This window comes from Juglans regia, chromosome 5 (assembly GCF_001411555.2).
Source record: "Juglans regia cultivar Chandler chromosome 5, Walnut 2.0, whole genome shotgun sequence".
NCBI lineage: Eukaryota > Viridiplantae > Streptophyta > Magnoliopsida > Fagales > Juglandaceae > Juglans > Juglans regia.
Window position 1 is genome coordinate 15,436,798 of NC_049905.1, and position 14,493 is coordinate 15,451,290.

The 14,493-nt window shown below is 37.5% G+C and overlaps 1 protein-coding gene across 5 annotated transcripts; it reads left to right on the plus strand.

Moving 5' to 3' along the window:
* Positions 1–15: 15 nt before the first annotated feature.
* Positions 16–11,408, plus strand: LOC109006134 (protein IQ-DOMAIN 1). Of its 5 annotated transcripts, none has more exons than XM_035690180.1 (8): positions 16–302; positions 410–983; positions 3,061–3,178; positions 4,844–5,086; positions 6,670–6,897; positions 8,709–8,822; positions 9,913–10,408; positions 10,897–11,408. In XM_035690180.1, the coding sequence occupies exons 3-8, from the start codon at positions 3,095–3,097 to the stop codon at positions 11,043–11,045; spliced, it is 1,314 nt and encodes a 437-aa protein (XP_035546073.1). In that variant the 5' UTR covers positions 16–302; positions 410–983; positions 3,061–3,094; the 3' UTR covers positions 11,046–11,408. The 5 variants fall into 5 exon arrangements, with proteins under 5 accessions (XP_035546073.1, XP_018840858.1, XP_035546071.1 ...); XM_018985313.2 differs by having other exon boundaries at positions 862–983; XM_035690178.1 differs by lacking the exon at positions 16–302 and having other exon boundaries at positions 336–526; positions 862–983.
* The last annotated feature ends 3,085 nt before the right edge of the window (positions 11,409–14,493 follow it).

Genomic DNA, 14,493 nt, shown 5'->3' on the forward strand with positions numbered 1-14,493 from the left:
AATGTTCCAAAAACCCCCTCCCCCACCTCCCCCTCTCTCCCCGGCGTACTTTAGCTAACACCGGTCCTATCTATTTCTGCTGGGTTCTATCGTCTGGTCATCAGAAGACAGAAACCACATCAATTATAGACTCTAAAGAGAGAATGTGAGGAAAAGTTATGGTTGGAATCGAAATCCGATCCTCTTAAGTTGGGAGTTTGGTCGGATTATACAGAAGCTACTTCCCTGTTTTTACCAATTTTGACTGTGAGAAGCTACGTACCTCCAGCTTTTCACCTCTCTCTCTCTCTCTCCAACTTCAGGTTAATTAGCTTGTTAAGCTTCCCGATCTGTTGATCTACGTTACTATTTCTTACTCCCGCTTTTCACTTTTCTCACCCACCTCTATCCTTCTCTCTCTCTACTTCAGGTGAATTGAGCTTCTTAAGCTCCCGAGCTGCGGATCTAAGTTACCATATCTTATTGCCACTTCGTTTTTTTTTTTTTTCATCTCATCCCATCTCTGCTGCATTTTAGCTTATTTAAGGTCAGTTTTTTGTTGTCAAAATTTTCTGGTAAAATTCGGCCTTTTCAGCCTTCTTTAATAGTTTGCACTGTAAGTTCTCAACTTCAATTAGTTACAGGATCTGCATCCTTTTAAGTAGCAGTACGAGTTACTGTAACGGGGTTTTGCTTTTCATCAATTCTGGGTTTGTTTTGACGAATGCACCTTCTTAATTGAACTCGGTTGAAGATATTTGTTTGGGATGCTTTCGTTTTCCTCTACGATGTCTAAATTTCATGCACGTCTATGCTTCCCCGGTCACCAGTCAGTTCAATGAGGTTTCCATTTTATTTAAATTATTTAAATTTCTTTTTTAGGGGATAAGAAATGAGGAGCTTATTGGGAACTTGGAGGCGTTGGTGATCATGCCACAAACATATTGCTTGAAGTGACTGCTTCAAAGGTGCAAACGATTCTGATTTGGGGTATAAATAAAGAGGTTGGTAAAAACTTGGTGCCTTTCCAGCTTTGCAAGTTTTAGGTTTTATTTCAATGCTTTGCCTTATCATTAATGTCTCAACATGGTGATAGTTGGGCTGTTGTTTTCCATGTATTTATGTGTACGGAAGAACAAAATTCACGATATGCTATCCAACTGTGCAGTGAATTATAAACCTGGTGAGAGGAGAAACATTATTCAAAGTCTGACTTTTAGAATTGAAAAGATTAGGTGCAATTCATAACTCTTATGGTACTTGTTAAATAACATGTCTGGTTGACATTGCACATGAAAGGATGTGTTGAGAGTAATCTCAAATTGATCGTGTGTAGGCTTGTTTTGGTGTTTATATTTACAAAATCTGGCTTTCAACCTAATAGTTTAAACTTTTGGATATGAGCCCATCTTGTATATCAATTTCTCACTTCTTCTGCTTTTCCTCTGTGGAAATTACTCAACAACTCAAATGTAAACTTTCCAACATCTACATCGAGCACTCCTCTAATGTGCAATCTATGCCAAGTCTGGCATGAAGACAATTAATGGTTTTGGTACTGGAGATTGCTATCTTTCCTAGCATATGACCTTCCAGGCTCTTAACTTTTTCCAAATCCTGAGTTCTGACTCCAATCATTCAAATATCATTCCGATCCAAACTTAGTTCCAAAGGGTATAGGATTTAATTGTTCTCTTGAGTTCTGAGACGAAAGAATTTTTCACCTATGCAGCTTATAGTTGCTTCACAAAGTCATGCTAGGCACTCACTTGTGCACAGTTGACTGGTTGCCATGGCACATTGAATTAGATATTCTGAGAAGAGGGCAAAGTATAAGCTCTGATCCTTCTCCAAGTTGATCCTGACTAAATTAATGGTCTGGGTGATGCCTACTTTTTTTTTTACAAGTAAAAGTAAGAATTTATTGATGGTAAAAGGTATAATCCAAGTACACAGGAAGTATATATAGAATACTCCTAATAACCACCAAGTACTAGAGATGGATACAAACAAATTATGAAAGCTGTCCTCATTACAAACAATGACAGCAGCTCAGGAAAATAGTGTGGCAAGAAAGAGTCTCTTCAACTAGTCCAAGAAACACTCCCTGTCTTTGAAGCATCTATTATTTCTTACCATCCACAAACAGTCAGGTATGAATTTCCACACATCGTCTTTGGGCATATTGATAGTCAAAAGCGGTTGCTTTTTGAGGATTTGCAGGATTTGGAGTGAATGGAAGTGATCACTCCTCTTTCTGTGGAGGAGTCTTTCAGGAAAAGATTCACCGGAGCTCGAGAGGTGGCAACCAGCTAGATTATATATTAGATTCTGGAGTCTACCCAAGCCACTTTATATTTTCATAAATAACCATTTAGTACCCCTAGTAAAATTATATATATATATATATAGATATATATATATATATAGGGATCGCACCCCATCATTGAGCTAATTAATAGCTCAAAAGCATACAGTCGATTAAAGTGCTTCCAATGTAGGAAGCTCAACTCTATCAATGCATGCTGCTTAAATTGAAAAGAAGTTATTTTTCTTGGAGATTTCGTTTCTTTTCTTTAGAAGATGGTAACCTGCTGCATTCACTCTAAGTTGACCTTTCTTTTGCCGTAATGCTGTTCCAACTCTGTAGCATTTAAATGGGTTGTCATACTGATGCAACTTGGTTGTTTTTTATTTTATGGTCTTGATTTCCATGCTATTTAATTTCTGAATTTCAGAAATCACACCCAGGTGTGGAAGAATGGCTCGGGCCGGTAGGCTTAATTACTAAGTCTAAAGTCCGGTTGCCTTATGATAAGCACAAAGGTTCCCTACACTTGTATGGATAAATTAAGCTCTATCTCGTATCAAATTTATTTTAGTACATATGGGCAGATTCGGACAGAAGATCTTATCTCAATTTCATTTTTCATCAAATGAGTAGGATGCTGGTAACATGTCAACTGGCTGTCCTAAGTTTTCCTTTTATTTTTCTTTTGCTGGTTTTCTTCATTTTCAGTGAGGTTAATTGTATACTGCACTCAACTGTTTACTGCTGTGGCTAAGAATTTCTTTGTGCAGATCTGTATTTGGCTGAACTAAAGAAACTGACACCATGGGTGTCTCAGGAAAATGGATTAAAGCATTGGTTGGTTTGAAGAAATCAGAAAAGTCAGAGTCTTCGGAGAAGGGCGAAAATGTGGGCTGTTTCTTAACCTTTCTTGAATTCTTGAATTTTTAAATTTCCTCATCGTTCAGTTATTCTTGTTGAAATGTGGTTATTACATGTGATGAGCTTTGTTGCTGAAGTTGCATGTGTTGTCTAAATTGAGATTTGCTAATTGTAATGTTGTTTTTTCAGAAATAACCAATGTGCTATGTCTAACTTTGTGTTAGGTCCATCCATAGAAGCTGAAAATTGTTGCAGTTTGTAGACTTCACATGGAAAATTTTAATTTGAAATGAAATTAAAAAAAAAAAGTGGAAGTATAATTTTGAATTATAAAGAGATTAAAAAAAATGAATTTTTATCTTAAAAAAGGGGCAGGGCGGGGAGGTCTACCTCTGGCCAATCCTCCATGTGGTAAAGGGACCACCATGGCCAAGATCTGACCACGGATCTCATCTGGCCACAACATTGGTTGCCAGATCTTGGTCCCGTAGCAAATCTCAATTTAGGCAAACTACAGGAGCTGTTTGACCAAAAAATTCAAAATTAATGTCTTATTTATGGCAGAAAATTCTACACTGATTCAAAGTCAGATAAATACTCTAGATTTGAATCCACTTTTTCTCTACATTTGTTCTTTCTTAAAATTTGCTAGAGTTGCTTTATCTTGTCCATAAATGTTAGACGAATTCCATGGTGCTTATTTTAATTGTTTTGGGAAGTGAGCTCATGTGTTTCGGTTACTCACATGATTCATAATTGCTCAGAGCTTGAATGAAATCTATTATTCTGATCTTCTCAAAATAAAGCCTGAAATTTTGTTGAAAACGACCTTTATAGCCCATTCCCAAGTAATCCTTTTGTATTACTTATTCTTTTACTATTTGCATTCTACATGAAGTTAGCAAACCAAATTGGTCAGGAAAACATGTAGTGGAATTTGTATCAGGTGGGAAAATACACTTGACCCTCTCAGACTACCACACCATTTGCAGTCACCTCCAAACTATCAAGTTTGACAATCAGCAACTCAACTACCAAAAACTACTATGTACCCCTTGCCTAGAAAATCTGACACAAGTACCCTCAATTAAAAATTCAAAATATGAAAATTAAAAATAAAAAAGTATTAAGAAAAGGAAAAAATAGAGCCATGGCAGTTTGGCAGCCAGTGGCGCTGCTGTGGGTTACTTTTCTTTCGTTTTTAAATTTTTTTAATGTAATGGGGTTTACTGTCTTTTAAAAATATTTTAGGGGCAGTTTTGACTTTTTAAAAGGAAAATGGGATATATTGCATTTTGTTTTTGTATTTTGGATTGATGATTGCCAAAATTGAAAGATTGCAAATTCTGTAGTAGTTTTAGGGGCTCTGCATATGTCACATTAAGTGGTTTGGAGAAAATCCTTAATTCTGTGGTTGACTCCGAACATTTGAAATTCATTTTATTAATTCGATTTGGGATTACTTGGTCAGCCCCAGATATAGTGGTCAACAACATATAATTTTTTATAGGTATATGAATTTTTCAGTGGCATGTTGCTATTGGAATTTTGCTATTCTTACATCGTGCATTCTTAATCCTCAAGACATTTCTTCAGTTGGTGCATAAGCAACTTGGAAATCTCAAAGCATAACGAGCACAGTAAAATGGTATGTTATTAATCATATCAACTTTTGTTCTTTACTCATAACAGAGATCAGCCACTAGAAAGTTTCGGCACCAGAGAAAGCATTCCATTGAGATCGATGCAGATAATCTTCAATATGAGTACGGTAATGAAGTTGCTCCACCAGTTGGAGATTTCAATGTTCAATCAAATCCTGATGCTGCTGGCTCCAATTTGGATTCGCCTCAAGTACAGGATGCATCTCTTAATCAGAAAATTGAGAGAGAGGGGGCTGCAACACACATCCAGACCGCTTTTCGTGGATTTCTGGTATTGCCATACAAATTCTTGTATTCAAAATCTAGGATCCCTTCTCTGGTTGTCCTTCTATTGCAATTTTCGTGTGTTCATTTGTAACTGTCTTATAGTATACCTTTACATGGTTGCTTGCAAGTATATAGAGACATGGGGTAGGTTAACTAGTCTTGGAGAAATATGAACCTTAAATTGTTTACATGTTTATTTTTTCACACTATTAATTACAGGGTCCATTGTTGTGAATAACAACAATAATTGGGATAATCTATCCATAGGGTACTGCCCCATCAATTAATATGGCTTTATCATTTTCTATTTGAAGTAGTGTTGGAAATCTGACAATTTCTTCCTTGTCTAGTGGATCAATTCTTTTTCTATCTGGAATGAGGACTGCTGTTATGATTTGATGCAATAGGAATAATTATTTGATGATTTGCATGCATGTATTATCTGTCCAATAGACTAGAAGACAAAACGAAATAAGAACTTAAAACAGAATTGTGGCTACAGTTGTAAAAGTCGGAATTTTCTCCTGTGAGATCAATTTCTGCGACCAAATGGTGCATTAAGGGTTTCTTTTCTTTCCTCTCTCTATTGTGTTTTGTTTTTAGCTTTTACTGGGAGAGAGAGAGAAGCAAGAGATATGTTTAGTGTTTGAGGTAACCTGTTGTTATGAATTTTGGGTGCACAAGTTAACTCCCACCAAAAAAAAAAAAAGGATGCAGAAGCTAATGAAAGGAGAAATGAAATATTTGTATGGAAACGTGTCTCTGCTAAGTTGATGCTTATAAGATGCTTAACCCTGATAATGTTGCAAAACACTCAGATATAAAACTATCTAAGTTTCGGGAAGAAATTGTACGCAGGCCATTGAGCTAGAGAATGGATCTGTAAATTTCTAGTGACATAGTGTCAAACTCTATGTTAGAATATGTAACTCAATAAATTAATGAATTATGGTTCAAGTACTGGAGAGTAAAGTTTCTGTGGTAAACGAATTGTGGACACTTGGACTACAACATTGTGATGTAGCCAATGCCTTATGGAAAGATGTTGGATTGAGTAATGCCTTTGGATCTTTTAAGGTGTTGGGAAAGGTCAGTTTGGCTGCCAACATAGTGAAAATTTATGGAAACGACCCTGATCTGCCTTGTGTGGTGCATTTGGAGGGAGTAATGATCAAATTTTTGAGGATTGTGACAGGTGTATGGAATTAGGATAGCATCTTTTCGCGAATTAATAAAATTATTTTGCTTAGTTAAAAAAAGAATACCAAATTTTAACCATTCAGAGTTGGTTTCTTTTCTTGTAGAAATTGATACTATATCTGCTTTGGTTGGCTAAAGTGATGTTTTTAGCCCTACTAGAAAACAAAAAATTGACACCCATAATCGATTGAGAACATCCATCAGAAACTTTATGCTATGCCCATGCCACATCTTGTTTATGCATTTCAGTTTGTATTTCTTGGGAACATATGCATCATGGATTTCCATTTAGCCTGTTAAATTGATATTTTTCCTTGTACTTCTCTTGGAAGCACTTTCAGCCTAATAATTGTGATCTGATTGAAAATTTTTCCTGATATATATCAGGCTAGGAGAGCTTTACGAGCTTTGAAAGGATTGGTAAGACTTCAAGCCCTTGTCAGGGGCCATGCTGTGAGAAAACAAGCTGCAATAACTCTTCGCTGTATGCAAGCTCTGGTGAGAGTTCAGGCTCGTGTCCGAGCCAGACGTGTTCGTCTGGCATTGGAAAGTCAAACAGCAAAACAGAAACTTCAACAACAACTTGCAAATGAGGCTCATGTCAAAGAAATAGAAGTAAGCAACTTCCGACAGTTTCAGTTAGATACAACAATTATTTTTTGGATTGGTATTTTTTATGGCATATTTTTTCTTTTTCTTTTTTTTGGCGGTGGTGATGGGGATTTATCTACGTGTCAGTAACAAGTTTGTGAGGTTCATATCCAGGACCTTCTGGTTTTGCCTCAGTGTCAAATGGTTTGATCTATGACTTGAGACTTTTTTTTGGGTTGATGAATTGTTTGGCTTGAATATTTATTTTCGACAAATGGAAAAAAAGTCTTGAGGAAAGTTTTCTGGCCAGCCATGAATATCATTTTTTCATATAAGTAAAAGTTTTCTTGATGTCAATAAGCATATCACGAGTACCCAAGATGTGTACAAGATAAATACCTCGCTAGGAAGAAGAAATAGATACAAGGAAATCAAGAAATGTGAGCCCATTAAATCTAAAACTATTGCCAAGAGAAATAATATGTTGAAAAAGAAGCTTTTGAGTTTCTCCAGCAAACATTATCTTTAAAGTTCCAGTCGTTTCCTTCCCTCCAGATTTACCACAAAAGGCATATGGGGACCATCTTCCGTATTCCTACAATTTGCAGGATACAATAAAGGTTTCTCCAACTAGAAAGAAGATTGACCACCCTCCCAGGCCTGCCCATGCTATCCCAACTTTGCCAAAGAAGTCATCCCATAGGGCCCTGGCAACCTCACAATGAAGTAACAAGTGATCCACAGTTTCCGTACTATTCCTGCACATATAGCACCCATCAATCACAATGACCAGGTGTTTTCGTAATTTTTTCCATGGTCAAGATCTGCCCTAACAATGCAGTCCATACAACAAACGTATTAGAAGTGCCTTACTCCAAATGTTCCTCAAAGGGAAGTGGGTTGTTATCTAGATTGATGATCGTCTTAAAAAACGAGCATATAGAGAACTTTACTATTTTGGAGGAGCTCCATAATATCTTGTCCACTTCTTGATTCCTTATTTGGTGGTGTACAACAAGCTGAAAAATTCTACTTAACAAAAAAAAAAACAAGCTGAAAAATTCTGTAATATCACCAACTTCTCAGTCATGAATATCATATTACTTGACAATATAGATTATTGTTGTCTATGAGTCAACTTCCCTAGAGTAGGGAGTCTTTTGTTGAAAAAGTTGTAAAGCATGATGGTGATTGAGTTGGAGTACGATGAATTCTAGTTGTAATAGGATGAGTGTCACCTTCCTGCCTAACTATTTTGATGTCAAGAAACCCTAGAGACCATGCGAACCCAACATGTCTTTCATCTGATTAAACCCTAGATCCATGTAACACGCCTGCATCACATTAATTAGGTAAATCATTTGTGTTTCACCAATGGGGCGTGGCCCTTAAAAAATTATTTGCACTCAAGAATTCAAACCTTAAACCTGAGGTGGGACATACCCCAAAGGCCAAGGCCTATCACTTGAGCCAACCCATAGGATTTAAACCTTCCTGCCTAATTATAGGGCCATTAATTGTTCTTAGCTGCTTCTGAAATGGATGATTCACCTTTTGGCCATTAATTGCTTTACAAGCCTTGATTGGGTGCCACTAGCTTAGTTTCCCCTCCTTAATTAGGGCTCTTAGCAATACGGTCGTGTTAATACAAACATATTGCCATGCACATGAGGAATACAAACATGTATATGCCATTTTAAGACAATTTGTGTCACCTAACCATATTGAAACAAACATATTGAAATGATGTATCTGCTTTTGCTTTATTTCCCTACAATGGCTTTGATTTTGTCAAGCCTATGTACTGTTGCATGAGACTTCTGACTGTGTTGCAGGAAGGATGGTGTGATAGCGTGGGATCGGTTGAAGATATTCAATCCAAATTGTTAAAGAGGCAGGAGGCTGCTGCTAAGCGTGAGAGAGCTATGGCATATGCTCTGGCTCATCAGGTAAAAGATTGTCACATTCTTGTTGGATCAAAGCTGCAACTTCTAGTTAAAAGGCTTAATTTGAACTTCCATAAATTGGAACCTAAAAAGGAGAAGACAGGATGAAGTTTTGCTTTACAAGAAGACAGGATGAACTTGCATGTGAGGGCATGCTTATCTGAACTGTGCATGTAATGTTTTCTCTGACTCTGGTTGTTTCTTAGGATTTTGATCTGGGATATCATAAACCTTTTCTTTCTATGGATTGTTTGAATTTAACCAAAGTTTCAAGTCGCGCCCATTATAGTCGAAGCCTTGTCTGAGGTGTATAGTGTTTCCCTAAATGTTAGTGGTTTTTTCCACATGGTATCCCTAACCATAAACTCCCGATGTTGATTGTCATTTCTGTGTATATATTGTTCCGGACTTCTATAACATTTCCTTTGTGTTGTTGGGATGAAACGCTGCACATGTTTGACACCCAAGACCATGGACGGAAATGGAAAATTCTATTTAATGGTTTATAACCATGGTTATAAACTATTAAGGTCTTGGGTGTCAAACATGTGTAGCGTTTCAGTGAGCTCTCTCTTTCATCCCTGACAAAAGAGAAATAATGAAAAAAGGAGAGCTCTTGTTCGCTAAGCTTGCTGCTATCCCTCCCTCTCATTTTTCTTATGTAACATTCAATCTTCCTCAGGAATTTGTGTCCTGCTGCTAGCAGGTGTTGTAGGTCTCGTCATAAGCAGAAGGGTACCAATTTGTCAGAAAACGAGCTTTCTTGGATATGTCACCTTACGCATTTATATCGGAATTAAATTGATTTTTATTTTAGAGAGGACATTTCTGATGCTTCTTGGGCACTCCTCTGGGAGAGAATTTACCTCTCTAGTTTAGAATAGGATTATAGATTTATAGAAAAGCATAAGGTTTAGGACATATGTATCAATAAACTTTTTATAAATCACACCTTCCTTGTATAAATTAGGGATGCTTGACTGGGATGTTTGATATGCACACTGAGACATGATGCATCGCCCCACATCTATTTTTGGGTCTTCTTGAGTGACCAATAATCATTCATATAAAATCCATTTTTCTATTCCTGCAGTGGCAGGCTGGATCAAGGCAGTTGGCTGTTCCCGCTGGGTTTGAACCAGATAAAAGCAGCTGGGGTTGGGACTGGTTGGAAAGATGGATGGCTGTCCGTCCTTGGGAGAATCGTTTTCTTGACATTAATCTCAGAGATGGGGTGATGGTACATGAAAATGGATCAGCTGAGGGTAACGATGGAATCACATCCCACTTAAAATCTGCTGGAAAAAAACCAATTGCCTCAAATCTTCATCCAAACCTTTCAAGTCAGAAAATGGGGCCCTCCCATTCTGATGGCTTTGGTTCTTCATCCAGCAAGTCAGCAGGCATGCAAGAGGCATCCGATACACTACCTTCCAAGCCAAAGCCCAAGGCACAGGCACAGATGGATGATCCAGTTGAAGAAGCTAAGTCAAGGCCTGGAATTGGTTTGAGATCCCACAGCAATCCAAAAGAGAGATCCGCTCAACCAGATAAACAGGCAAAGAAGCGATTGTCTCTACCCAACAGTGGTGAGTTCTCTCTCTCTCTTTAAAACCTGATGTATTGTCGTAAAGAACTGTAGCCTAGACTGGAATAAGGCCTGGTTCCATTAGCTGGAATTTGAGTTCTGGCCATTCTTACTTGCTGGAGAGAGAGAGAGAGTAGGTATATTTTTCCTCCCAATGCACATGTTAATATAAGGTTTCCTTTGTCCCATACATGAATACATATGGTTGAAGCTAACTTTTTGGGAAGAATTGCATGATGCAAAATGTTTCTTAGGCATGTTTTAATTTCTTTCTGTGAGATGAATAATCAAAGTTAAAGATGCCATTCATTTTTCTTGAAAGGCAAGTGCTAGTTTTAAATCTTAACTGGTGATCATTTAGTTCTTGTACTCTCAAATGACTTTTCCACATAATGCTGCAATGCCTTATGAATTCATCGAGGTTGGTGACAGAACCAGCACTTTTTCTGTTGTTTATTTATTTATTTTTCCTTTTATTGGTTTGAGTAGGGGCAGGTGCTGGTGCTCAATCGGCCAGGAATTCAAATAGAACTGTTGTCAAAGGGGCACCCAGCAACCAGAAGGCCATCAAGGATAAATCTAAGTTCAATGGAAAAGGGGACTCAAACTCATCAAAGTCTGTCCCGCACTCCCATTGATCTCTGGCTCTAAGAATCGCATGGAAGGTATCTGCTCAGGCTACCCTTGATTTCTCGGTGCTGCTGTTTCAATCTGTACATATGTTGCCACGATGGTAGGGCATGCAGCCTTCATGCTTCGGTTCCCGTCATGAAATTCCGAGGTGGTTTCAGCCTGACATAGTAAAAGAGATCTTGCTTGATTGTCACGGGGAATAAGATTAGGGGGTTTGATATGTGGCTGTTGTAATCATTTGAGTTTATTGTGATGAGTTCGGAAATCATGAGATATTTATTTCCCAAGGTCTTGAAGATTTGTGTACTTGTCTTTTTTGGTAAGTAATGTAAAATTTTATCAAGATAAAAATATATTATTCCAGTACATAGGAAGTATATGAGAGATTTATCTAACTAGCTATAGGAAAAAAGTATAAGGAATTCATGAAAAATAGAAATATAAGTAGCACAGTTTCGCTGGAGTAACTGTACAATCCAATGGAAGAGGCCCGAGGGTAATAAGAAAGAAAGAAAGATTTGGGTCCGTTTGGATTCGGAAAATATTTCGTCTCATCTCATCATTATAATTTTATTAAATTTTCATATAAAATATAATAAATAATTCAATTTTTTAAAAATTTTAAAACAATAATAATATTAAAAAATAATATTTTAACATTTTTTTTTTAATTTTTATCTTTAATCTAAATTGTCGCAGGTCCGAATCCAATACAGCATTGAGCTCCAACACCAACGCGATGGGGTCATTTTCCCACGCAATACATACTGATTAGTACTGGACTGTCTTGTCCAACGTGGTAAAAAGGACTACAACATGAGAAGACAGCAACCTCGCAATGCATAAGAAGGTGATCCGCTGTTGTTGAGAAGAAATCAACTCTAGAGGGATGTCTTATTTTTCCAAAAGAGCTTTTTAAGGTGATCCGCGTTATAGAAAGGGTCCTTTCTATAACGCGTGAAACATTTAAGAATGACTTTACTAAAAAAAAAACCTTTCTTCACTATTAAGTCCCACCCTGCATGAATAAAGCCGCCCACAGGTCAACGAATGATAAGAAGAGGTCCACCTCCCAACATTAGCCTTTCCTGGACCCTAACAAAAGATCAACTCCACTGACTAGAGCTGTGCACCATATGCCAATTATATGCCTAATGTGTTTCCTTCTCGCGATTCGCAAGTAATTATTATTAACTATCTGAATACATTTTTAAATGATCAACCTTTACACCACACATCATACTACAAGTGAATATGGGACACGCCGTCCATTGTAAATCTAATGAAGTGCATCAAACCCCGCAACCCCTCTAATATTCTTCTAGACATCAACCCCAAAATACCATTTTACCTTTGTTTGAACACTAACCACCTCGCAAGCTTCCATACTTCATATTTATAAACACCCACTATATGTTCTCTCTTTCATTGACAAAATAGCGTAACCATTTACTCAAGAGAGCAGGTTAAAAAGAATTTAGATTTTCACCCCCTAACCCTCTGTTTGCAATCAATGAACATGCATTGGATCATTCATAAGATGGAGCTTATCTTTCTCCCATTTTATAATCTTATTAGTTTCTCGAGTTTGTTGGCAACTTATAAGAAGTGGAAACAAGGACATATAGCAAGTAGGCAAGTTAGAGAGTGAGGTCATCGTGCTTCTACCACCCTTTGATAGGTACAACCACTTCCAACCAACTAAACAACATTCCATCACTTGATAATTCCATCCTAAATGGTTTTAAATTTGAAGGTACCTCCCAAGGAAAGTCTTAGATAAATTATGGGTAAGGTAAAGATCATACATCCAAGGATACCCACCACAGTGGTGACATTCTCAACTCTACCAACTAGAAACGATTTTGATTTGGTCAAGTTCAACTTCAATCCATTTATAGCTCTAAAACATAGAAATACACAACAAAATGGTAGAGATAGCCATGGTTGGGGCTCACAAAACACATAAATGTCATTTGAAAACAAAATATGAGAGACATTAAACCTTGTTACATTCTTGGTGCTTTATAGCAGAAATCATCCAACTTAAAGTGTTCGTACAATAATATAGAGCTTAGGGCACAAATGGTCTTCTAGGTGTGAACCTAGGGTACTGCACATGCACCACGTGATCCAAGTACACTATTTCCCTCTGACTCTATATCTTTTAAAAAACTAGAACAAGATTACCTAATTCACATGATTGTATTCTTCTCACTATATGATTTACAAAAAAGTTCAAGTAGTTGTTAAAGATGTGTTTCTCAAATCGGGTATTGGGCTCAGTTACCTGCAATATAGAGAAGATGAGGGCTTGGGGTTGAAGGGTCACATTCGATGCCTAAGTTAGACTTTTGTTCCTTAGAGAGAATTCCAGTAAGCCCGAGAGCATAGTCCATAGATCTAACTTGGAGTTAAGCTTTTATACTCTCTATCGAGGTGGTCTTTACTAGTGGCAAGTGAGTGCAGACACCCCTTGCACCCTGTTAGGGATAACAGATCTTGTCACGGTCTCTGTTTGCAACTTGAGCCTGATTCCTGAGTGCGACGAAAGCCAAACACTATGAGTGCCTGCAGAACTATGTCAGAGTTGGTCGAGTCTTCCTGCTCCACATCCTTATTCTCCCACATAGGTTTTGGGCCTCTTTCCCCTTTCTCTAACTCGTGGGTCGATTAGGCTTCGTCCGCTGGGCCCACAAGACGGGTTAACCCTAGCCCAATAAGCGAACTGAATGTCCCTTCCAGTAGTCTTGATTTCAACATACCATCAACGCCCTCATGGACAATAAAAATAGGGTCAAGACTTTGCCTTCCAATGATAAAGGTACTTTGACATTACCCACTAGGCGAATAGGCCCGAAATTATATATCCAGGTGCCCCTTAAAAGAGTTTTAATGCTACATTCATTTCCCTTATTTCAGGCTATTAGGCCTAAAATCTGTATCTTTTCTAAAAATTTTATTTTGTTTTAAACTCATGAAATATCTTTATCATATTTTCCTTTACAACATCCCTAAAAGCTTGGAAAAAGACATGGAATAAACATTCAATTTCGATGCCTTACCTTCATTAAATTCATTAACACCATCCCACACCTCTCTCTCCTCAAATTTTCTAGCCATGGAGTCTTGGCCTCTTCAAGAGACAAAAGGATGAACATCCAACTTAGGCCTCCATGACTTTGATAGAACTGCACAATATGACCCCCTAACTGCGAAAAGGTCAAAAGAAAAAATTCTATTCATAAGTAGGGAATCAATAGATTGTTCTCTCAATTCAAAATAACAACCCTGTGAATGAACTTACCGCCTCTATCCTCTAAAGCCACAATATCCTTGTTTTTTTATCTCCAGCATATCTCCACCATAAGGGTTCTTCTTTCAAGATGCTAATAAGCATGGTCTTCCTCAACCTCTCTTCATCTTGGAATGGTTCATCTTCCTTAACCATAT